Here is a 24,760-nt window from a genome sequence, read left to right as displayed (position 1 = left end):
TTTATGACGTCCTGCCATCGTTTTTATCTTTCAGGCGACTCACGTGGCATTTTCGACATCTTGGTCATCTTTCTCAGTTTGTATGAATCGACTCCAGCGAGCCAGTACCGTTGAGAATGAGGAGCAGATGCAACAAATCTGCCTGGGACGAGGGATATGGACGCATCCAGAGTAGAGCAAATCCCTGCACGGCCATGCAAAGCCTATGTACCCAGCCAACAGCCCACTGGAACCAAACACATTTCATACTTCTGCCACTAAGCTGCCACCCTGCGATAACACTTTCACAACAACCCCACCCACCACCCCACCCCTACTTCTTCACCGAGTTCGAGTTATCCGCGCACGTCCACGGGCCGTTCTTCGCCTGCGCCTTGATCAACTCGACCACGCCGCCATACGTCCCCGAGACGATGATAACAAAGGCCAGGACCACAATGAACAGGTTGAGCGCGCCGGCCCACTTGTTGCGCTCGGCCCACGTCTTGCCGCGCCACGAGTCGTACCACCACATGAGCGGGAACGGCAGGAGCGTGCCCGGCGTGCTGCAGATGGCGCCGATGAAGCTGACGATGAGGGAGAAGATGGGAATGGCCGACGCGAGGATGTACGCCGCGGCCATGATGGCAAAGTTGACGCCGAGCCACACAGCCCAGTGCTTCTTGGTCGGGTGGCTGAGGTCGTACGTGCCCACGAGGAGGCGGACGAAGACGAACTTGGCCGTGATCTGGCGGTCAGCGAGGCCTTGTGCCGAGCACTTACGTGGGCGTAGAGACAGAGGGTGACGAGAAGTGCAGGAAGCACAATGCCGTACGAGATGCGCTTGACGAGGGGGCCGGCCGAGCCGAGACTGGGAGAGGAGATGTACTGCCCGCAGTAGTAGTACATGACGGTACCGATGGCGAGGTAGCACGCGCAGCAGAGCCACATAGAGATGACCATTGTGCGCTGGTACTTGCGGGGCTCCTTCATCTCGCACAGGATGGAGAAGTAGACGGGGGTGGCGGCGTAGGCGAAGATGACGGTCGTGACCGAGGTGATGGTCTGGGAAAAGTTGGGGTGGCCGATGATGCGGAACTTCTTGTCCCACGGCCCCGTCTGGGGCGCGGCGGCTGGGCGGTCCTGGATGCCGACGGCGACGGTGACGATGAGGAGTGCGACGACGATGGAGACGAGGCCCACCCAGGCGAGCCACGTGAGCTTGTGCAGCGTGCGGATGGAGGAGAGGAGGAAGCCTGCGACGGCGGCCACGGCGATGAAGACGGCCGTGCATGCGCCGTGGACGGACACGGCGTTGAGGGCGGCTGGTGGTCAGTGGAGCCTGGCATGCCGACTTACTCGAAACTGAGACGAGTGCGCCGGCGACGACGAAGGTCTTGCCTGGAGATGTCAGTGGCGCCACAAGCACGACTCACCAAGTACAAACTGCACGCTCATGATCTCGCGTCCGACCTTGCCCCAGATGAGGAAGAGGGCATCGGCGACAGAGTAACACTCGGGGTGGTTGCGCTTGAACGGGCCGATGACCATGACCGTGTCTAGCTGTCAGCGCGGTCCCGTGTTGCCACTCACAAGTCATGAGGGCGCAGATTGAGACCAGGAGGATGTAGCCCGGGATCAGGCCGACGGTGTGGAACACGGCGGGCAGGCCGAGCACACCCATCCCGAGGTTTGCCTTTGTCATGAGCACGAACGCGCCCATGGCCGTGACGGAGCGGTACTCTTTCGAGTCTTCGTCGAGGTCGCCAAAGACGCCGTCGGTCTCGGGCGCGCGCTTGCCGCCCTCGACGTCGTCTGCGTCTGGCGTCTGGCTCTGGACGGTATCCAGCGCGTCGATCTTGTCGCTCGAGTCGGTCTTCATGCTGGGCGTGGGCGTGTGCTGCTTGAGCAGGCCCCGAGACGACTCGCCCATCGTGCCCTTTTATTCAGAGGCCGACTGTCGGTCCCACGGGGCGCCAGAGTGGGCGCCAGAGTGAATGAATCGTCGCGCGCGCCAATGGCCAGCAGCCACCTCGGGTTGGAATCCGAAGCCGAAGATAATGACCAAGCCGGCTTTCGGCGCGATAAAGAGAGAGAGAGTGAGTGGTGAGTAGTGAGATCGTTGTCCATTTTCTTGATCATTCGGCTTGTTGCCGCATCATTGACAAAGAGGAGCACTGTCTGACAAGGGAGATAGACAGGTGGAAATGTTGTGGGTCCAGACGTGTGCCAAGCCGACACCGGCTATAGCCGGGCGTCACGTGGCAGAAAGTGGCAATCAAGCCGAGTATGCCGAGGTGGTGCATATCATCGTCGTCGGTCGGTGGTCGGGAACCAGTCGGGAACGTACGTCGAGAAGGCGACATTTCTCGAGCTTCTATACGCAGCGCAGCACTCGGACGGCCCACAAACCCCTATCGCGAACGCCGCACGAGCGCGGGTGGCGGGGGTGCGGGGTTGGTGGCCGACGAAGAGAGCCCCAGCTCCAACGACCTCGGGTCGGGTTCGGCTCGTGTGGAGAATGTGTCGTGGCCAATGCCGTCTTCTCGGCGTTGACGGCGCCCCCTCAGAGTCGATAAAGAAGATGGCGCAGGACAAACTCGCTCCACCTCCCATCCACCCACCATGACCGTCGCGCTCGACCCCTCCCCCTCCCCCAAGACACTGTTCACTAACGCGCGCCTCGTCGGCTGGCCGGCGGGCGAGTACTCTGTGCTCGTTGAGAACGGCGCCGTCACATCTGCATCCACGACCCCCACCGACGCGGGCGACGCCGCCGTCGTCGACCTCGCCGGGCTGTGGCTCTCGCCCTCGCTCGTCGACTGGCACACGCACTGGACCAAGAACCTCGTCGGCATCCGGCGCTACTCGCTCGAGCACCTCAAGTCTGCTGCGGCCGTGCTCGAGGCCGTGGCGGCGCGGGTCGACGACCCAGAGTGGGACGAGAGCGGCTTCTTCGTCGCCGTCAACATGCGCTCGGGCGAGTGGCCCGACACGGAGGCGCTCAACCGGCTCGCGCTCGACGCCATCTCGACGGCCAAGCCCATCTGCCTCAACTTCAACGGGCACCACAGCTACGTGTGCAACACCAAGGGGCTTGAATTCGTTGGCTTCTCGCCCGAGTCGCACCCCGACGGCATCCTGTACGAGACGGACGCGTTCAAGCTCAGCGTCGCGCTCACGTCCCGCCCTGACGCCGACCTGCTCGACACGTGGAGCGACGAGATGGGCAAGCACGCCGCGAGCCTCGGCGTGACCGAGATCGTCGACCTCGAGATGGCGTTCAACGACATCCACTGGCAGCGGCGCTTTGCCAAGGGCTTCCGGGTGGGTACTGCCCCCCCGACACCGCTGACACCCAGGGCCTGCGCGTCCACACCGGTATCTACCCGCAGCACCTGGACCGCGCCCTCGAGCTGGGGTTCAAGACGGGCGACATCGTGCCCGGCACACACGGGCAGGTGACGATCGGGCCGTTCAAGCTCGTCACCGACGGCTCGCTCGGCTCAGCCACAGCATACTGCAAGGACCCGTACCCCAACAGCTGCAACCACGGGCTGCTGACTCACGGGCCAGGCGAGATCGACGCGCTCTGCCTGCGGGCGACGCGCGGCGGGCTCCGGCTGGCGGTGCACGCGATCGGGGACGAGGCGCTGCGGCACACGCTGGACGCGCTCGACGCGCACAAGGCCGCCGGGTTCCCCCCATTGGCGGGGAGCACGATCGAGCACGCGCAGCTCGTGGACGCGCCCGAGGTCCCGCGCTTCCGCGAGCTCGGGCTGGTCGCGAGCATCCAGCCGCGGCACCTCGTCGACGACGCCGAGCTCGCGCACTGCCACTGGCCGGGGCGCGAGGGGCGCGCGTACGCCTTCCGCACGCTGCACGAGGCCGGTATCCCCCTGCGGCTCGGGAGCGACTGCCCCATCGCGCCGCTGCAGCCTTGGGAGGCGATCGCGTGTGCGATTGCGCGCTCTGGCGGCGGGGAGGAGGCCGTCTTCGAGCCGCAGGAGTGTATCGACGTCGCGACGGCGTACGCGGCCAGCACGCAGAACGGGCGCACTGGGATTGATGTTGGGGGGCGGGCGGATCTGGTGGTCATCGACGCCGACCCGCTCACGCTGGACGCAGAGGGCATCCGCAGGGTCAAGGTGCTCGGCACGCTGCTGGGCGGCAACTGGACGCACAAAGCCAAGGGGTTTGCGGTGTAGCGTTGTAGTGTATGCAGGTTGTTTGGACGGGCAAAGGTCGGTGGCGATGACCCGGTCGACCGTGACGCCGCCACGCTCGACGCTGCCACAGCTCACGACGCACGAGGCACTCGTTACTATCACGGCCAATGCTCGTGCGATCGGTGACCAGTTCGCGCCTGCCACCAACGGGCAATGGACCCCGCCCAAGATTCTGCCTCATGGCGTTAGTGGCGCGGCCAGACACCGGCGGCGGCCCGGTGAGGCCACCTTGGTCGCCGATTGATGCCGATGGATGGCGCACGGATCTCAATCTCCGCGGCGTCTGTGTGCCTGCGTGCGCAGCTGCTCTCGAGTCGCCGGCTCGGCGGGGCCGACAGAAACTCGAGAATCGAATCGACAAATGCGCCGAGCTAGCAGCCCATGAAACAGCTCCGAGATTACACGCCATACTGACGAATACCACCGATTCCCGGTGCCGTTCCAGCCACGGCCAGGGGGGAACGTGAAGCGTTGCAGGCGTCACGGGCTTGCGGCGGGGTGCGGCGGGGGTGCGGGCAAGGACGCGGCGCGCCGACGCGCTATCGACGCCAGCGACGCCAGCGACGCAGCATTCCGCCGTCGTCGAGGAACGCAGTGGTGTGGTCCCGCCGGGCCTGGCGAAACGTGATCGCGACCAGTGTACATAGTCGCTCGTGAGATTCTTGTCGCGACAAACAATTATCACCGACCAAAGCGGTTAGTAACGCGCTCGCGAAGGCACACGCCGCTGCCGTCCATTGCAGCAGCTCGGCGCCGGCGCGCGCCGTAGCGATGGCGACGGTTTGGGCGTGCAGGGGGTGGGGTGGTGAGGCAGCGCGACGGACGGCGCCGGGCCGCTCGCTGGGCGGTGCACGAGGCACCAGTATGCAACTGATGTAACTAGCCCCTTCCGTGGTCAGCAGGTCATCAGGTCAGCAGGTGAGGCGAGGCCAGGCGCCACATGGCCCTCGTGCAGCGGCGTCGTCAGCCTGCGATAACGCGTGAAAACTGCACCGCTGGCACGGGGGATTGGGTTTTGTGGTGCGTGGCGTGGCCTCACGACGAGTTTTTGAGCCACCGGCACCACGAGCACAGCGGCGCTGGCCACGCCGAACCACGCGCCGGTGTGCTCCCTGCCACCCTGTGGTCGAGACCGCCGCCGGCGTCGGCGAGGTGGAGCGTGCGGCGACCATTCGGTCGCCCATAGCCAACCCTCATTACCTCCTGGCTAATATCCTGGCTTCCTGGCTATTATCCTGCTTTGCGTAATAATGAGCGCTCCCTGCTATAGCCCACCAGCTAGGGAGTGCAATGCCAGTCGCGAGGTGCCATGCAAGTGCTGCACCGGCACACACCGCACCCACGAGCGAGCCCCCGAGACCCCCCGGATGCAACCTACCTCTCCCGGACCAGCGTGACGCCACGCCCACCGGTCTACCCGCCCCCGGTTCCAGCAACCCCCCCCCCCCACCCCCCGCACTGCCGAGAGCCAACCCAACTCTATCCCTGCCGCGTTCATTAGGTTTCCCGTCTGCATCACGCCCAGACACCTCGTTTCACCTTTTCACATGCTAATGGGGTGGGTGGGGTGCTAATGCTGCAAGTAGGGCAAGCAAGGCAAGGCAAGCTCTGGGTTGCGGGGCGCGGGCGTGCGCGGGGGTGCACTCGGGGACACTGTCGTGTGCGGTGCCGTGCAGTGCCGTGTGCCTCTGCCGCGGCGAGTGCAGCTGCAGCCGGTTCCTCGCGGCCTCGTCTGGCAAGTGCCAGCAGCCTCTCCAGCACCGGCCCCAGCACCGGAGACTCTGTCGGGATCCCCGTTCCTCGGCGTGTTCTGTGCCGTGCGTGACGGCGCCGCGGCACGGCCGGGGAGGGGAGGGAGGCGGCCCCGCCGTCGCCTCCCGGCGCCACGAAATCGGCTGGTGTGGTGTGGATCGCTCGACATTGCTCTGGCGATAGCGCCATGCCAGCCCCGGGCCCCGACATTGCTCGCTCGACATTGCTCGGTGGATAGCGCCATGGCAGCCGGCGCCCGACAGCTCGCCGCTCGCGTGACTGGGAAAGTAATGGCCACGCAGAATAATGTGGAATGCACCCCCGCATGCCGAGCCCAAGAACGCAAGCAGCCTCGAAATTACTCGCCGACGGGCGTGCTGCGCGTGCCGCTGCCCACTGCCGCACCCCGTTCTCGACATGGCCTCCTTGTTCCCACACAAACTTCCGTCGCGCCGAGATTCGGCCAGCTTCCGTCGAGAGTGGGGGACAGCCAGCTTCCGCCGCCTCCCGGTAAGACAGGCACCTGCTGCGGCAGCGGCTCGTCGACGATCTCGAGCCCGCGAGTCGTAGGCGTCCTCTGTTCCTCGTCATGGGCCGCTGGCCTCGTCACGCTCGTCAGCCAGCAGCCCAGTTTTCTTGTCAGCGCCGGCGGGGCGGCCGGAATGAGGATGCCAGGAAAAGTGGAAAATCGGCGCGCCGCTGAGCAAAGTGGCCGCCGCGGCCTGCCCAGCCACGGCAAGCGCCTCGTGAAACCAATCTAGAACGCTGCGTGCCGATGGCGTCGGTTCACATCAGACACACAGATTGAGCGTGGCATCCTCGTCGTCGCATTGACACTGACATTGCCGCGGCTACGCAGATCTCGTTTGTCGCGCTCGCCAAGCACCGCGTCGTACACTTTCAGCGCGTCACAGATCACCTTGGCGACGACGACAACATTGACACCAGATGATGGCATGCCAGCTGACGACGCTGTAGCCGCTGCAGCCGCTGCAAGCTGTAACACTGACATCATGAGAACCGCATCGCAACATTCGACCGAGAAAAAAAGTTGAACCCCGCCGGGGCCCTCGCGACCGGTGAAACACTCTGGGCGGAGCAATGATGCATGCTGTTCAATTGGTGGTGCGTACAATGACCTTCTCTATTCTCTCGCCGACGTCTACGTCGTCGTCAAGATCTCCCAAGGGACCCGGACCCGGACCCGGACCCCGTTTCACTCCTTCATCAGTGCCGAACAAGGCGCTATGCCTCGTGTTCGTGAGAGATCTCAGTTTCCGAGCGCAGGGCAGCACCCTCGGAAGCACCGGGTCTGTCGAGCTTCTGGCCCGACAGCACCTTCTTGACCTCGTCGGCATCGAGCGTCTCGTACTCGACCAGTGCCTTGGCCAGCGTATCCAACTCGCCACGGTGCGTCGACAGGAGCGACCGGACGCGGCCCATTCCCTTGTCGAGGAAGCCCTTGACCTCGGACTCCATTTCCTTCTTGAGCGACTCGGAGAGGTAGTACTGGTCCTGCTGGCTATGGGCCGCAAGGCCGACCTTGTCGCTGAAGCCAAAGCTGCGGATCATGCTGTTGGCGACTTCGGTGGCCCTCGAGAGATCAGAGCTGCAGCCCGACGTCGTGTCGTCCTCGCCGAGGATCAGCTCCTCGGCAGCACGGCCGCCGAGGCTGACGTCGATCATGGCGTTGTACTCCTTGCGAGAGTACGAGTCTGTGTCTGTTAGCTATTGCGCCGGTGCCTTACTCACCCTTGTCGGCCTCGGGGAGTTGGTACGTGAGGCCGAGAGCAGGGCCGCGCGGCATGACGGTGACCTTGTGCAGGGGCATGGCGCCGGGGGTGTGCAGAGCGACGAGCGCGTGGCCCGCCTCGTGGTACGCCGTCTTGAGCTTGGCGTCCTCGGTGACATAGTGCGAGCGGCGCTCGGCGCCCATCAGGATGCGGTCCTTGGCCCACTCAAAGTGATTGAGATTGACCGTGTCGGCGCCGTCGCGGGAAGCCTTGATAGCTGCCTGGTTGCAGAGGTTCTGGAGGTCGGCGCCGCTCATGCCGGGCGTGCCGCGGGCAATGACGCTGGGGTCGACCGAGGGGTCGATGGCAATGTCTCCCATGTGGTGCTTGAGGATGGCGATACGGCCACGGACATCAGGCAGGGGGACGACCACGTGGCGGTCAAATCGTCCAGGGCGGGTAAGGGCAGGGTCGAGTGACTGGGGAATGTTGGTCGCGGCAATGATGATGACACCCTCCGACTGCTGGAAGCCGTCGAGCTCGACAAGAAGCTGGTTCAGAGTCTGACGGAGGTACTGCTGGTCCTTCGAGTTACGCTTGGATCCAATGGCATCCAGCTCGTCGATGAAGATGATGGCGGGGGCCTTTGTGCGGGCGGCCTTGAAGAGCTCGCGCACACGCTTGGCTCCGACACCGACGTACAGCTCGTCAAAGCTCGAGCCAGAGGCAAACAGGAAGGGGACACCAGCCTCGCCGGCGACAGCGCGGGCGAGCAGGGTCTTACCGGTACCAGGAGGGCCAGTGAGGAGGACACCGCGGGGGAGCTTTCCGCCGAGCTTGGAGAACTTCTCGGGGTTGCGGAGGAACTCGACAATCTCCTCGAGCTCGCCCTTTGCCTCCTCGACACCGAGGACATCGCTAAACTTGACGTTGGTCGACTCCTCGGGCTCAAACTCCTTGGGCCCACCGCCGGCAGTCTTGAGGAGACCCGAGTTCTCCATGACAAGAGAAAGGATAGTGAGGCCAAGGAAGGTCCAGAGGAGGAAGGCGAGCAGCCAGCGGATGTTGCGCCACGCGCCAGCCTTGGGCGCCTCGGCGATCTGGACATGCAGAGGGTGGAGGGGCGAGCCGGGCTGCGAGATGACGCCAGCGGTCGTGGTAGTCGCCTCGGCCGTCTTCGGCGACTTGCGGAAGGCCGAGAAGATGGACGAGAGCTTGGACGGGGCGGGGGCGGGGTCGGCAGCGGGCGTGGGAGTAGCAGCGGCAGCGGGGGCAGGGGACGGGGCAGCAGGAGCGGGCGAGGGAGCGGCCGGCGCAGCAGCAGCCGCAGCAGCCGCGGCCGCTGCCGGAGTCGCTCCGAGCGCCGCAGCCGCCGCCTGGACTTCCTTTGGCACCTCTGCCTCAGGCGCCAGCCCAAGGGCCGCGAGGCGGGCGTCGCGGCGCCTCACGGCAATCACGAGCTCGTTGACGCTGCCGTCGTGCGCAATGGCATCAGCGTACAGGTCGAACGCCTCTGCGCTCTTGACGAGGGCGTCGCTCCCGTCCGGAGGGGGCTGGAGCGCAATGCTCTCATAGTATCCAATGAGGCCGCGGTACTCTCCGCCCTGGGCGAGGGCGCGGAGCAGCGCGACCTGCGGCTCGGGGTCTGCGTCGGCGCGGGTCTCGATGGCGCGCGTCTCCAGCGCGGCGATCTTCTGCTGAAAGTCGGTGAGGGGGAGGTCGTCGTCCGCTGGCGGAGAGGGGGAGGGGGTGTCGTCCTTCTTGTCGCTGCGGCCGAGCCAGGCGCGCGGCGCGGGCGAGGTGGAGAGCGCCCGCAGCCCGACGCTGGTGGCAGCGGCAGCGACTCGCTCGGGCCGCCGGAGCAGGGCGCGCACGGCGGCGTGCGCGGCCGGTCGGAGAGCCATCTGTGTGTTAGGGCTGGTCGGGGCGAGGGGAGCGTACGTGGAAAGGAATGGGTGTTGACGTGTTGATGGAAGAGAGGGTGTATGCCTGGCTTTTTTTGATCCGACGAGCAGTCAGTCAGCGCGCCGCGCCGACCGAGCGACGCCGCCGCCGCCGCCGCCGCCATGACGAAGACGCCAGACTGGACGCGCAACTGTCGGAAGCTGGAATCGCGCGGGAGTATACTCGCGTGCAAGCCATGTGGACCGCGTGGGAGTCACGTGCGTCGGTGGCCAGAGCCTAGGCCCGGCCCACGCCCCGCCGTGACGAGTTTGATCCCGCTCGTTACCGCCGCCCTCCGCGACTTGTCGTTGCCCACCTTGCTGCGCGCCGAATTGACTTGACGCGCCGCGTAGAGCGCCGCGCCGACTGACGTCACTTGGCGCGGCGTGCAGGGCCCTCGCCTCGGGGGGCCCACCCAAACCACCAAAGGTAAAATCAACAACCGGTGCCGCGGTTCCTGGACTAGTCGGTAAAGACAGAAAGACGCGTCACGCCAAACCAAAACCAGTCACAACGCGACGGCCCACATCCACCGCGATCCACCACCCGGCCGGCCACCACAACGGCCACCCCACCACTCGCTCGTCTGACACCGCCTTGCCCGCGCCACTCACCCCAACCAGTGCTACCCTCCCCGCCCCTCACCCCTCGCCCCCCACCCCTCCCACACCGCACTTGATTGACTTCTTGCATAATACATTGGCAACCGCAAACGGTGTCTCTATCAGACTCGACTCGACGTGGAGAGGACCGGAAATAATGATGAGGGTGTGTTGCTGAAACTCGAGCACAAAACCACGAGTGTCGTTAAACAATGACAAATGACGGAACCCATGACCGCGTCGTGGTGTTGGAGGCTGGATTGGTGTGTAGTGGTGGTTGCATGCGCCTCGTCTTGCCTTGCACCTTTCCTTTTAGGACTGGCAACATCCTAGATGCCAGTGGTGGGGAACAGTTGCAAGAGCAGAGGCGGGTTCGGTGTTGGGTGGTGGGTGGCAGGAAACTTGCGGGCGTTACATTGAAGACACACCAAGACCAGACTTGACAAGAATTGAAGAGGAAAAATGCGCCGGATGCTTTCGACGTTTTGGGGCGGGGGGTGGTGGACAAAGACTTGATGTACGACTTTGGCCGATGCAGCGTGTGTTGGATGTGGGGAAACTATGCCATGCAGTTGTGAAGGCCATGGGATGAATAGTCACCGTCGATAGGCCTTGGTCGAACGGTGACACATTGGTAGGTCGTCACAGAGTGGCAAAACTTAATTGCTCCTCCGGCGGTTGTTACGGTTGTCCTGCTCGCTCGAGCTGGCGATGGACTGAAGCGCGGGGCGGACCGCGGCGACGGCGGGGGGAGCCATGGCCTTGAGGGCCGTGGGCGCTCCCGATGGCACCATGTTCTCCTTGGAGACGTCCTTGACCGACACGTAGTCGAGAGGGCTAGGCTCCGAGATGGGAGTGATGGGGGTGACAGGGTCGTCGCCAGCGTCCGAAGAGGCGCAGCTATATGTTCCGCTGGGGCTGGTGGCAGCAGAGCGCTTGGCGGCCCAAGACGAAGGCGTGAGGCCGGGCGTCGAGACGTAGGGCACGTATGCGGTCGAGGTGCGCGGCGGGTTGGGCGCAAAGCGACGGCCAGAGAGGTAAAACTCGCGGATAAACGTCGAGCAGCGGTGGTACTGGTTGACGTTGGCGTACTTGCGGATGAGGATCTCCGAGACGTTGTCGAGGCTCTCGTGGAGGATGGTGTCAATGGCAGTGGCGACGCGAACGGCAAGAGCCTCGTCGGGGGCGATAAAGTCGGGACAAGGCTTGCGGAGCTTGCCGCAGATGAAGCGTGCCAAGACGACGGATCCCCAAGCGATCAGCGACGGGCGGACACCGACAAACTGGCGGTGGAAGAGCGTGACCTCCATAAGGAAGCGGGCGGCAGCGGCGACGCGGACGTCGTCGTTGAGCGAGCTGTCCGAGTGGGTGATGTAAGAGCGGAGCCAGCCCTCACCGGTCGGGTGAACAACGTTCCAGCCAATGGTGGAGAGGATGTGTCCCTCCATCTGGATGAAGGCCGACTGCTCGTACGCGCCACAGCACATGTCGTGGAGTTCGCGAACCAGGGGAACGCGCTCCTTCGAGTCCTCAAACTTGGCCGCGATCCACAGGGACGCGCAGCCAACGAGCTGGTAGTGCTTCTTGAAGACGACGCGCTTGGACACGTAACGGTCGACAATGTTGCAAGCCAGATAAAGGACCTCTGGGCGCAGACGGAACTGGGAATGGATTTCCACAACAAAGTCGATCAGGTACGGGCGCATGCGCCATTGAAGTTCTGGTTGCTGGTCCATGAGTTCGGGCTGAGCAAGAGTTTGCGACTGGGGATGATGGTAAGCGGCTGTTCCGGCGCGGGGTGGAAAAGCAAGCGTACCTCGTTGTCGAGCATGCACATGACGTGCTCGTCGCGGTACTCGTCCTCGTAGTAGTAGCCGTCGTCGGAGCGACGAGGAACAAAGAGTTTTGCGTCGGGCGACATGTCGACGTCGTCGGCCGAGCCCTGGATGCCAATGACCTTCTTCGACGAGGACGCCTTGGCACTAGGGGAGACGGAGCGCTTTCTGCTCCAACCCTCGATGGAGGTGCGTGCAAACTTGGTAGGGGGGACGGGAGGCATGGCGAGGGGCGAAGAAGTGTTACGATGTGTGGGGAGGGGGTGGTGCGTCGATGTTGGGCGGTGGCGCGGGTGGTGTGACTAGACAGTGCGTGACGTGACTGTTACTGTTGATGGAGGATGATGATGATGGCAATGCGATGATTGCGCGAGACGTGAGAGGTAGGCGTGAGAGTGGTATGTTGGTTGGCGTGACAAGATGTAGAAGAGTCGGAGTAGCGAGTGGATGTCGGGACGCGTCGTTGAAAGAGTGATGGGGCGCGTGGAGACGAAAGTTTGGTGGTGGTCGGGCGGTGCGATGTGGCAGCGAGAGATGTCGTGAGCACAGGCAATCTATGCAATGCGAGCAGAGAGCAGTGTCGTCAAGACTGGCGTTGGGATACGCTGGATGGGAGGGGTTGTGGGGATGGGGGGATCACGGAACAAGTTGTCTGAGACGCGACAGACGAGATACCAAGAGACGTGGCGATGGGTGGGTGGTGGGGGGAGGGTGATTTCGAACGAGAAATGGAGAAGAGGCTAGAGAGACATGAGATGGGGGTCGAGTCCGTTGGTGCTGATTCCCGTCACAGAACGATGTCTTTCGAACCAGAACAAGCAGTACCGCGCGGACAAGATGTAGCAAGAACGAGGGGCACGAGAGGGGGGAGAAGGCGACTCTGATATTTAAAGGCCAAGCGCCAGAGTGGGAGCGAGCAGGCGAGGGGAGAGGGGTTTGGGTGCGACTGAGCGCTACCTGGGCGGGACTGTTTCGAATGATGCGAATAGCCCATCCAGGGGGTACGGGGGTGCAACGCCATAGCAGGGGTTCAAGTGGTAGGGTTGGCATTAGCGCAACGAAACCAACCGTCACGCCTGGTGCCAGCCAGGGAGGTGGTGCCCGCCAGTTGGCCCGCCGGTGGGCGAGCAGACACGTTAAGGGTTTCGTGGGACGCACGTACAAGACTTCAGACGCACGCACGAGCAACAAACGACGCACGACCAACACACGCAGCCACCACGCAACCTAGTTTCAGGGTGCAACACGATTTTTTGACCCGTCACGCCCAGACGACTCTTTGCGCAAAGCGTGACAAATAGTTTCAAGGAAACTGTAGACCACCCCTGCGTCGCCTGCCAAAAGGCAAATCCCTTGAAAATTAAAGGGAAACGGCATTCACCCAAGTTTTCTGGGCAACAGACGTCGTCGCCCATCACACTGAAGGGAAAACTCGCTGGCGTCCCACGACCACAACCCTGAGACCACCGCGACACGACTGGGATGCACGACAAAAACTCACGTCTCAATGGTGAATTTCCTGCCTTGGTCGCGCGAGTTTCGTGTCGACCACTCGGATTCTACTTTGGTGTAGGGAAAGCGTGAGGGGTAGATCAAGTTTGGCGGACGGTCGAGCCTGGGCCGGGGTTTGGTGATGCGAGCTTTGCCGCTGCTCCTGCTTGCCTGTTAGCGTGGGAGAACACTAAAAGGGTGGGTGGGTAGGCATTTGAAGGGATAAGGAAGCTCGGGTTGGTACGGAGGTGACTACAACCTTGAAGACACATGGACAGGAATGGGGTGGCCGCGGTGGTATATGCGAGGCCATGCCATGCCTATAGCGGTGCCGTGTCATCAGACCGGTCGCGCGAGACGGCATAATGGCATGGCTAGCAGATGACCGACCGAGCCCGTCGTGTGAGAGCCACGGAGAAGGACGAGCGATCGCATGTGATTGCGGGTGATTGCAGACACGTCTCGCGATCACCACCACCACCATGACCACCACCACAAGCAGCAGCAGCAGCAGCTGCGGCTGCTGCTTCTCGGCGCGTGTAACCAATGCCGAGACACCGGCACGAGCCACAAAACACCTGATGGAGCCAAGGCGCGGAGCAGTCTCGCGTCACTCGGTTAGGTGGGCTCCGCCACGCCACGGCACGTGAGGGTGAACTCAATGAGTGTCTGGTGGCGTGGTCTAGTCGGACCAACTCGAATGCGAATGGGAGGCGTTGAATGTGATCGCGACCAACTCGCCTCCAGCTACGCCAACTGTATCTGCGCATGCATGCACCGAAGTGCGGCCCAGATATGGTTTGAAGCCAAGCATTCGAACCAACCCCATACAATTGGGAACCGACTGTTTGGTGACAGCCATGGGCAACAACGTCACGCTAGAACACCAAATGCCCAGCGAACAACGTATGCGCTGCCCAGACCTCATGACCTGACGATGCCATTGACGCCAGATCCGACGTGATGCGACGACAGCATCGACGACGACGGCAACGACAGGTGGGCAAGACACCAACCGACCGAGCCACGAGCCAGGACCGCAGCAAGCTAGACTCACTGATAAGGGCCACTTGGAGGCTAGGGTTCCAGAGGCGGCGACTAGAACGTCAAGCGGGGAGGATGCGGCGGGGGGCTGCTGATCGACCGCAAGCCGACGGGAGCGGGGGGTTGGGGAGGTGGGCCGAGGGGGGCCGAGGTGCCGAGCGGGTACCGAGTCGGCAGAGGGAAGACGGGCGAGTCGGTTGGTGAGGGAAGACACACTACGTGACTGTTCGTTGACTAACGAGTGTCGGCAAGGATCGTCAGTGATGCGTGGTCGAGTGGGCGAGGAGGGTGTAGCGCTGACAAGAGACTGATCAGAGGAGGGAGGGGGGAGGGAAGGAAGGACTGATGGAAAGGAGACAAGGACGAGGAGGAAAGAGGATTGACAAGTGAGTGGTCGGTGGAGTGGAGGAGGGAAGACGAGGAAGACACAGTGGCGACTGGCGACGAGCACGGCACGGGGCGGGGCAGCACGGCTCGGCACGGCTCGGCGCGACTGTGCAAACCTCGCCGTGCGTCTTGCTTCTCGCCGCGCGCCGCATGCGCGCACGAGCACGAGCACGCGACGAGCAGAGGCATGGTTCACGCCGTCACCGTCACCGTTACACGCCGTTCGCTCATGCCACACGGCCCGGCGCACGCCGCACGCCGCACACACGAGCGCCGAGGCGAGGGCACACGGCACCGCCGAGAAGCTGTGGCGTGTGTGTGTGTGGTGCGTGCCCATGTGGTCCTGATAACGACCGTGGTGCGGGGTGTGGGGTGTGGGTGTGGGACAAGGGAAGGCGAGGCGCTGGGGTGACTGGACCGACTCACCGAGTGTGTGTGGGTGTGTGGAGAGAGAAGGGCACAGTGGGGTGGGTGGGGAGCGATCCGCCGATAACCTGGGCAGAGGCGTCCGGGGGGGAGAAGGAAGGCGAGGGAAGGCGGGAGGGCGTGGGCGGGGGCGTGAGGAGGGCGCGGTGCGTGTGGGTGGGTGGACGGGCGGGCGACCTTTGATGGGCGCGCCGATCACTCAATGTGGGACGTGTAGTGGTCGTGTGGGTCGTCGTGTGGGGGCAAGCAAGCAGGCAGGCGAGCAGGCAGGTCGTCGACAAGTGTATGGTTGTGGGTGGGGTCGTCGGTGGTCGTCGTCGTGTCGTGTGCTATGCGCTTTATGCTATGCTATGGGTAAAGGTGGGAGCGGAGCAGTGATGGAGAGGGCGAGTGGGTGGGTGCGAGTGATCAAGAGGACAAGGGGGTGGGTGTGGTTATAACAGTGCCGAGTTTGAGTGGGTCGCGAAGGCAGTCAAACTCGCCTTGTCGCAGCAGTCACCGCCGAGCTTTGCTCTCTCTCGGCGTGATCTGGGCGGCACGAGGCCAAGGGGGGAGCAAGGACGAGCAAGAGGGCTGTGGGTAGAGTCGCGGCCTCTACAGACTTTGGTCGCGGCGGCCCTCGCACGGTCAAGGAACGCAGAGTTGGCAGTGCATGCCCTGGGCGGGGACCACAACGAGGCGGGCAGGCCAAAGGCTGGGGTGTAGGGGGCCGGAGGGGGAGGGGGTCGAGGGACCAGGGGTACGAGGTGGTGGTGGTGGGGGTCGAGGGGGTGGTGGTGGTGGTGACTTGTCAAAGGCAAGGCGAGGCGTCGGCGTCGTTGTCCTTGTCGTCGTCGTTGCCGGAGCGAGTTGGAGCCAGCGGCACGAGCCATTGTGGTGGCGCAAAGTGACTTGTGACTTGTCGTGGCCGGCCGAGCCGTGTGGGTGTGGGGTGTGCATTGTGGGTTGTCGGCGCCGTCGTCGTCGTGGCCTGGCTCCTCGTCGTCGTCGTCGCTGTCGTCGTTGCCATGCCTCGAGTGTCACGGTCCAGAGTGAGATTGCCGTGACCCGCGGGCGGGTTAATACACGCACTGGGCGTCTTTGGCGCCAGTGACCTGACCAGTCCTGACCGCTCCCCAGCGCCACGAGCGACGACGAGCAGCCGCCCCCAAGTCTGCGACGCGCGGCGGCGGCTGTTGGCGTCGAGGGGGAGGGGGTCGAGGGCGGCGGGGCATCGAGGGCGCCGAGTAATCTGCAGACGCTGCGTCTGAGCTCGCGGCAGCGCGGCACACTGTTCCGGCCAAGAGGCGTCGAGGCGTGAGCGTCGTTCGAGCGCAGCGTGGGTCAAGGCGTAAGGGTATCGTATCAGCGGGACCCCCGGGGACGGCGACAGCAAGCACGAGACAATGACATGGCATGCGCAAAGGACTGCATTCAAGAGGGTTCGAAACATGGCGCCGCCGCGCACAACCTGCTGCTGCCTTTCAGGCGACAAGGGCAGCCGCACGCCGCTCAGATCGGGGCCGGCGGCGACGACGAGCACGCCGGCGACGACAATAGCAATGGTGCACGTCGCAAGTTGACCCGGGTCCGCGGGTATGCCGGTATTCCTGGGCCAAGCGTCACGCAGACAGTCGAGCTCGAGCTTGTGCGTCGTGCCGCGTTGCGCGGCGTTGCGGCGGAGCCTCGTCGCCGCCCCCCGCCCCGCGGCTCCGCTCTTCCCACGCACGCGCCGACAGTCCAGATCAGCCTGTACGCGGCGGAGAGCGCACATGCCGCGGCCCTGGCAACGTGCAGAGTGGATCTCCGAGATGTGAGCTGCGTTGGACCAGCCAGGCCTTGGTTGCGGTCGTTCCTGGTAAAAGTCGAGCGCGGCGGTGTCGGCGCCTGTCTCGCCTAGGCCAGCTGGCCCCGATCTCACTCGCTGCGCACTGCGATGTCAGAGCAGCGTGTGACGACAGACCAGAGCCGACAAATGAGCAATGAGCAGCCTCGCCGGGATCACGGGGGGGCCGGCCGCGCAGCCCTGCTCGATGCAGTATGCGCGCCGCCGCCGTGACCGCAATCAAGCGCTCAATACCCCGTCATGATTGTCGCCTGAGTGTCAGTGCGCCTGGCTCATTGCCACTGATTGCTGTGACGGTGACGCCGGGGGATTCATCAAGCGACGACTGGTGCCGGCGGCGTCGGAGCTGCCTGGTACGCAAAGGGGCACTCCCAGCCCCATGAAACGCGCCGCCGCCGTGGCGCGCTGCGATCTTGGGGACGGCGGTCTACGGCCGCGGTGGGGGAATGGCAAAGGACGAGGCGAGGCGGTGAGTGAGTTGCGTGCCGTCGCTCATTGTCCCTGCGGCGGCGGCGGTGTCGCCAGCGCCGTTCTTGCCGGGCGAGTCGTATCGAGAGGTCAGGTTGTGAGCTGGGAGCTTCCCCTCGCCTCCTTTAGTGCTGCGTTGCGTGCTGCCCGCCTCCGGCGGCTCTGCACCGCGTGCTCCGCCGACCACCTCCGTCGGCTGCGTGCCTGCTGCACCGCTCGCGTCGTCGGCTCGCAAACGTGCGTCGGCGCGATCGTGTGCGCTGCGCCGCGACCGTCGCCGGCTCCGCGCGACACGTCCGCTCGCGCGACAGGCACGCACGCGACGTGCTTGCTGACTGCTGGAAGGGGGGTGGTTGTCGAGCGAGGCGAGCTGCGAGGCGACTTTGCCTAGTGGCTGCTAGCCCCACGCTGTGGCATTTAATTCCGCCAGTAGCCGCGCCGTCGATCAGGCATGCATCCACCTGGCCTATATCTGGAAGCCGCCGTGTCGGCGCGGCAAGGCCCGCCGGCGGCCGGCAGCAGGCAGCAGGCAGCGAGTCGAGTCGGGGCTAGCTTGCCCACCTGGGACCGACAGGTTCCGAGAGGAGAGACAGACGACGACAGGCAGGAGCGAGCCGCTACGAGACTGATTTTTTCCAGCAGCCGACGGCCGAGGTTGCGCCGGGGTGGGCAGGGGGAGAGAGAACACCTGAGCCCTGGCCTAGGACGATTTTACGCACCTCTCCACAATGGTGGTACTTTGTGTTATGCTTAAACATAAAGAGAGTGCGCGCGCGTGTGGGTGCCGCGAGCGAGGCGGCGCGCGCGACAACGGCGACCATGACGCGGTACGGTACGCCGCGACCCCGGTGAAAATTCCAAAAATTGAGGGAAGTTGTCGCGACGACTTTTTTTTGTGGAATGGAATTCTGATTCTGCGTTTCACCGCCTGCCTTGCGCGAGATTCTCGGCGCTCGCTGCATGCTGCTAGCTACTGCTGGCTGGCTGATGGCTGCTGCTCGCTACCTGCTATCTGATGCTGAGCCGCTGCGTTGCGTCAGGGTTGAAACGGTGATCTGGCACGAGACGGTGGAGCGGGGCATGCAGGTTGCTGGCAGGCGAGATTATGTGGCGAACGCCCGCCAGAGCGCCTACACGCCAGCACGCCGCCGTACAGGTCACTGCCGCGCCGCCGCCGCAGCAGCGCCGAGCGAGGGCGGTGGCAGGTGGCTCGGTCCACGCATCCAGCGCCTCGTCGCCACGTTCAATGTACACGATACGCGTAGTGTCGGTGCGAGCGAGCCGGCGCACTCGCCCGTCCCCTCCGCACCGCACCGGTCCGCACCACCGCACCACCACTCGCCCTCGCCCTGGCAGACTTTTACAACGTTCTAGTCGGATGCAAATGGCGTAATGGACGCGAGGCGAGCTCAAAGGGGTGCTTTGCTGCTGCGGTCTGAGACAAGATCCGTCTTTGGCAGCGCACAAGTCTGGGCCGGCCGACGCGCGGCACTGCCGTTGGAGCGGTGGGCTTCGGTGGTCGCCGCGATGAATGCGTGGGAAGCCCGCATGGCCGAAACGCCTCGTTGGACGAGCCTCGCTGGCGGGTGTAGCCAGCTGCATCTTTTCCCTGGCTGGCTGGCTCGCTGCACCATACAACGAGCGCATGCCGGAATCGGTTTTGCGTTTCGTTGTGTGCAGTGACGCACCGTGCATCCTTCCCTGCCAGGAGCGGCGAGGCAACGCAACGGGGGTCGGGGGGCGACGGTGACGGCGACCAGGCGACCGGCGGCTGCAGCGCGGCGCGGAGGCGCGCGGCGCCGCGCCCACCTTGATACTGAAAACGCGCGGCCCGCGCTCGCTCCTAGATACAGGTGAAGGGGCCTGCAGGCGGCAGGCGGCGCCAGAGGGGCCGTCGCGCCGTCGGCGGCTTATCAAAATGCCATCAAATGCCAGCATGCAGGTCGCTGCAGGGCTAGCTAGGTTTCTGGGTCGGCTGGGCGCCCAGTCCCCGATGCAGCGATGCCGGCGACATTTGGCTCGCGACTGGCGACTGGCGAGGCGAGGCGACATTTGGCTCGAGGTTTGGGCTCGACCCGACCCTCTTTTCGCCCTTTGCCTTGGCTCGCTGGCTCGCCGAGGCCGCCGAGCGCAGCGAGCTGCTCGCTCGCTCGCTCGCTCACGACCGACCGAGCAGCCCCCGCCCAGCCCCGCCCCCCGCCGTTCCCACAGCACAAGGAACGTTACGGCTGCGGCATGCAACACGTCGGCGGCATCACCCATCCGCCCGTTTCCATATTTCTGATATACAGTATCATGCCATCATGCCATCATGCCAGCGTGCCCTACTGCCGTCTCCCGCTAGGGGGAGAGGAACAGCGTCAGAAACCAAAGGCCTGGAGCGAGTAGGGAGCTACCAGGAAAGCAGGCCCCGCAGTTGGGATCGGTGACGGCGCTGACGGCAGCCTGGGGGATTTGTCGCCGATTCGTCGCCGGAGGTTTTCAGTCCGGGGGCTCGGGAATGGAATCGACAGGCCCAGTTTTGCAGGCCACACTTCACTGGCCAAGCGAGAACCGCTCCGGTCTCCTGAGAGGGTCACCCAGCTGGTATCAGTAAAATCCAGCCTCGCCTCGAGCTGGTATCAGCAAAAATCCATGTCGATCATTGCGCGCGGCGACTGCGGAGGGTCGGAGGGATGGCGACGCGCCAGCCCACCACTTTGCGGGTCGAGCATTGATACGCCTAGCTAGCAGTAGCAAATTCGAGCCGTGCCAGCGAAGAAAGCAGGCCACCCCGCGTGCCTTCCCCACACCCGCGCCGGGCAGAGCCCCAGATTTCGCTAGTGCACTTGCTGGCCGCGTAGATGAGCACGCGGGCGAGGCAGCATGCGGGTGCGGTATGGGTGCGTGTCGGTTTGGGCCGGCGACTCGACGCGGCTGCCGCTCACGCCACGGCACCGACAAGAAAGCCGCGAAAAGACGACCTGGGGCGAAGTGGACAGGCGATTTGGACAGAAACGAAGGAAAATTCGGCGATCGCCAGCGGGCGGTGACGCAACGCGTTGGCTGTGGCGCGACCTCGATGCAGAAGCCGCCCGCCAGACGCCAGCCAGCCAGCCAGTCAGCAAGCAAGCAAGCCAGCCAGCCAGCCAGCCAGCCAGCAAACCGTGGCTGGTCCCCGCGCGGCGTCTGCACAATGCACGTCGGCTGCGAGCTCGTGTGCGCGGGGCATGCGACAGCACCGGCCTGCACCCGCCAGCGCGAGCAGCAGAGAGCGAGACGGTGCGACCTGCGACGGTGCGACCAGGTGCGACGGCGGTGCGACTGCCCGCTCGCACTTCGCGCCGACGTGTATGCTCGCGCTTGCATCCTGGGTGGGACGCGGCGTCGTCCTGCAGGATGACGCCCGCGCCGCTGCGCTGGCGCCGCCACCCTGGGGCAGTGTTCCATGGCGCCTTGGAGTACCTTGGAGCCACCCAGCCACGCCCACGCCCTGCAGCGCGACATTATTCGCTGTCCGTATCCAAGCCCGCAGCGTCGTCGACGCGTCGACTGTGCGGGGCTTGGCGCGTCCTGCTTCTCGAAGCAGCCACCGGCGGAATCGAGGCGCGGGGCTTGGTGGATGCATCCCGCGTTGCAATGGCCTGGTGCGGCCCATGTGCGTCTGGTGAATGGCGCCGCGCTGAATCGACGGCGCGAGGCGGCGCGGCGCGAAGCGGCACCATGCGGTTTTGTCGGCAAGTGCACGAGTTTTGGCCTCCGCGGCCGGTATATCGCGGGTGAATGCAGCGTGCTGCGTGCTGCGTGCGTGCACCACGCAGCACGCTGCATCGGCGCTCGGCCCGGACCACTGCGCCGCTCGTTCCTTCCATTGTCGCTGGAAAACTGGGGCAGCCTCGCATTCCATTCCATTCCGCACGCGGCATATCCATCTTGCTGGCCCCGGTGGGCTGGCCGTGCCGTGGCGGTCTCAACGGCACCAGCATCATCTCCTCTTCCAGTGGAAACCAGTCGAGCTGGCTCCAGTCCGTCATGACGAGTGCAGTGCTCACTCGGTGGGCAGCAAACTCTATACCCAATGCGAACAATTACCCCCTACAACTGGCGGCTGTAATTGCATACGGCACTTGCCAGGGAGTAGGCCGTAGGCATTGTGATACTAGAATGTGGTGATTCAGGAATGACGAGGACCCCACTTTACCCTCCGCTGCGCACATCGAGCAATCCGCTCTTCCGGCCGGCCTGCCAGTCCGGCACGAGAGAATGACGCCGCCTGCGCGATTGTCGGTCGGCCCCAGCCAGCTGGCGGTGGCATTCCAACACCAAACTGGTAATGTCACACTACCCGTCCCAATCGGCGCTGGCGCTGCTGCTATCGGCGGTCGCGACACGGCCGGTGCACCGCGCGGTCGTGCTGCCAAGCTGCCGGGGCCACCATGCGGCGGCTCGCAGCTTGCTGCAAGCGGCTAAGCCGTCTCGTCATGTCGCGGCTCCGCGACATGCAACCGCGTGCAGCTGCGTTTCAGACGGCGCGTCGTGCGTCCTACGATCCGCCGTGTGCGTGTGCGACGCCTGCCGCTGCCGATGGATGGCAGCATGGCCGAAAATTAGGGAGTAGAAGTAGCACCCGCCAGGACCACTCGGATGGAATAACCTTGTCGCGCACACGCAATGTCGTCTTCGGCATTGATCTGCAGCAACGCCGGACGTACGGCAGCACCCCGTTTCACTGTCCGTCTGCGGTTGCGGTTGCGGTTGCGGCTGCGGCTGCGGCTGCGCGCTGCAACACCACACGTCACAGGTCCCGCTGGCCCGAGACGAAGCTCGAACAAGTCACCTTGTTCCGTCAGGCGGCGTGTCGGGCGGGCGTGGGCGTGTTCTGGGCTGGCCTGTGCTGCCGCGGGCCGCAAGGGGGGACGCCGAGCCGCAGTTCCCACGGCAGACGAAGAGATCTGATCTGATAACCAAATGCTGGGCAATGCCACTTGGCAAGCAGCAAGCGAGCAGCGGCACGAGCCGGCGAGCTGTCGTCAGTCGTGACGAAAAAAGTCGCTCTTGCAAACGGGGCGATGGTCGCGATCGCTAGCTAGCTCGAGACAGCGTCGCGCGCGCGTTTCGCGTCACGACACGACACGACACATGCGACATGCCTCGTCTCATGCTGCATGCCTCGCGCACTCCTCACACGACACGTCGGGCGAGCAGCGTGCCGCCAGCCTTGAGCCGTGACAGCCCGCGACGCCAGCACGACGCCAGCACGCCAGACGCCAGACGGCTGGCTGAAACGCCTGGCCCCCAGACCCATGACGACGGCGATCAAACCCTCCAATGTACGGGACGCGCCGGCCGTCCAGCGGGGCTTGGTGGACCTGGAGGCGACACCCGCGCTGGCCCTCGCCCTGCCGCTTGCAGCAACCAACGGTAAGAGGTACGGGCTAAGCACATTACGTTGGGCGTCGCGGCCGGCGGGGTACGCACGCGCCGGGGGGGGGGCATGGAAACTTGTAACTGACAGGGGGTGCCGAAAACTCTGTTGGCTGCTGGCTTGGAGCAGGCAAGAGCAGGCAACGACGCCTCGACCCGCGCCGCTGGAGACTGGGGCGTCGTACATGCACCAGCACCCCAAACCCCGCGCGTGTCAGTCTCCCTGTCGTCGTCGGCCGCGACCAGGGCGGGCGGGGTGCGCCGTGAGCGCCGCGGTTGGCTTTTATTCGGCCTGGTTGCCTGGCTGCTGGCACGATTGCAGGCAGGTGCCATCCGACGCACCCGTCCCACCCGTCACCGCTGTGCTGGATCTACCCGGCGCCGAAGGACTCCCCGCGCCCTTGAAGCTTGGAAACACGAGCCTGGGCCTCGCTGGCCGGCTGGCCTCGCTGGCCGCGCTGGCATTTACGTAAATCCGCACTCGAGACGAAACGATCGCAGTGTCAGGTGCGTGAGTGGGTCGCGCGGTGGTGGGTGTCAGGTGGTGCAGGCGGGTCCGTTAGTGTGCAGGAGGGAGAAAAAAAGTCGGAGCTGGTGCGGTGCTGGTGGTCGAGGCACTCGGTCGTCAGTGGTCTGCGCGACGTGTTGCTGGTGCGTTGCGCGCCCGCACGCCGCTGCCACGTCGCGGCCGTGCAGCACACACGACCTGCACGCGATCACCATCTGCGCTGTCAGCACGCACCCCAGCCAGCCCACCCGCCCACCAACCCACCCACATTAACTCGCGCCTCCACTGGAATCCTCAGCCTCACGGCATAACCTAACCATCTCGACTTGATGGGTGCCGGCAAGCAAGCAGTCGGGAGGCATCACCCCGTTTCACTGGAGCCGCGTTTTCCTAGCCACCAGTCCTCGTTACCGCTGCCTTGTTCGTTTAGCAGGTCCTTGTCTCGCATTAGGCCAGCTCCCGTTGATTTCAACGTGACTGGCAGGGGGAAGATTAGAATTTGCCCCCAGCCCAGCAGTGGTTAGCAGCGTCTGCTCTGATCGAGCAGGCGGGTCCGCAGCTCGCTGTCGTAAGGAGTCGAGAAAAATCAAGGGCAAAATCATGGTTGATACCTTGTTGAAAATATCCAGGAAAGCACGCGCTGCCAGAAAACTATAGGTCCGACCTTTCCACTCTGGCAGAAGTGCATGCAGCCGCGCGCGCGCACCCCGGCCGCTGCTGCCGGTTCCTGCCAACCTTCTCGTGGTTCCTGCAGACTGCCGACTAACCTCCCCTCGCCCGGGGGATACACCCCAGAACCAGCGACCCAAGAGGCACTGACGCGCAATAGGTACCAGCCAGACACGGCACGGTGCGCTCCGCCCCGCTGGCCCCTCGGCAGCTGTCGGACCGCGCTCAGCACGTCACCATCGCGCTGCCCGCCGCACTGCCCACCACCGCATGTGCTACTGCCGCGCAGGCAGGATGCACGGCCACCTGATGGCCTGGCCACCGCCTGCCCACATCCACAACAGTAGCTCCAACCACGGGTTCCTCAACCTAAAAGTCGAGTCCTGGGCACCCCGAGTTGACGTTAGCTCCAGGTGCCGCCCGCCCGCCGTGGCGCACATCACTGACGGCGCATGTGCCGCACAA

General features: G+C 64.4%; 4 protein-coding genes across 4 annotated transcripts; 1 reads left to right on the top strand and 3 right to left on the bottom strand.

Moving 5' to 3' along the window:
- Positions 1-313: 313 nt before the first annotated feature.
- Positions 314-1,912, bottom strand: Q8F55_000167 (uncharacterized protein; the record flags this gene model as incomplete). Its single annotated transcript, XM_069348822.1, has 5 exons — positions 314-727; positions 763-1,304; positions 1,339-1,380; positions 1,416-1,538; positions 1,573-1,912. The coding sequence occupies 5 exons, from the start codon at positions 1,910-1,912 to the stop codon at positions 314-316; spliced, it is 1,461 nt and encodes a 486-aa protein (XP_069212366.1).
- Positions 1,913-2,604: 692 nt separating this feature from the next.
- Q8F55_000166 (uncharacterized protein) lies at positions 2,605-4,187 on the top strand (the record flags this gene model as incomplete). Its single annotated transcript, XM_069348821.1, has 2 exons — positions 2,605-3,306; positions 3,342-4,187. 2 exons carry the CDS (start codon positions 2,605-2,607, stop codon positions 4,185-4,187), a joined length of 1,548 nt encoding a protein of 515 aa, XP_069212365.1.
- Positions 4,188-7,205: 3,018 nt separating this feature from the next.
- YME1 (i-AAA protease yme1) lies at positions 7,206-9,597 on the bottom strand (the record flags this gene model as incomplete). Its single annotated transcript, XM_069348820.1, has 2 exons — positions 7,206-7,675; positions 7,713-9,597. 2 exons carry the CDS (start codon positions 9,595-9,597, stop codon positions 7,206-7,208), a joined length of 2,355 nt encoding a protein of 784 aa, XP_069212364.1.
- Positions 9,598-10,898: 1,301 nt separating this feature from the next.
- Q8F55_000164 (uncharacterized protein) lies at positions 10,899-12,298 on the bottom strand (the record flags this gene model as incomplete). The annotated part of the gene is made up of 2 exons (XM_069348819.1): positions 10,899-12,002; positions 12,056-12,298. The coding sequence occupies 2 exons, from the start codon at positions 12,296-12,298 to the stop codon at positions 10,899-10,901; spliced, it is 1,347 nt and encodes a 448-aa protein (XP_069212363.1).
- Positions 12,299-24,760: the final 12,462 nt, after the last annotated feature.

Source organism: Vanrija albida, assembly GCF_041260175.1.
Source record: "Vanrija albida strain AlHP1 chromosome Unknown contig_1, whole genome shotgun sequence".
Taxonomy (NCBI): Eukaryota; Fungi; Basidiomycota; class Tremellomycetes; order Trichosporonales; family Trichosporonaceae; genus Vanrija; species Vanrija albida.
This window is presented reverse-complemented; position numbering and strand designations above follow the sequence as displayed.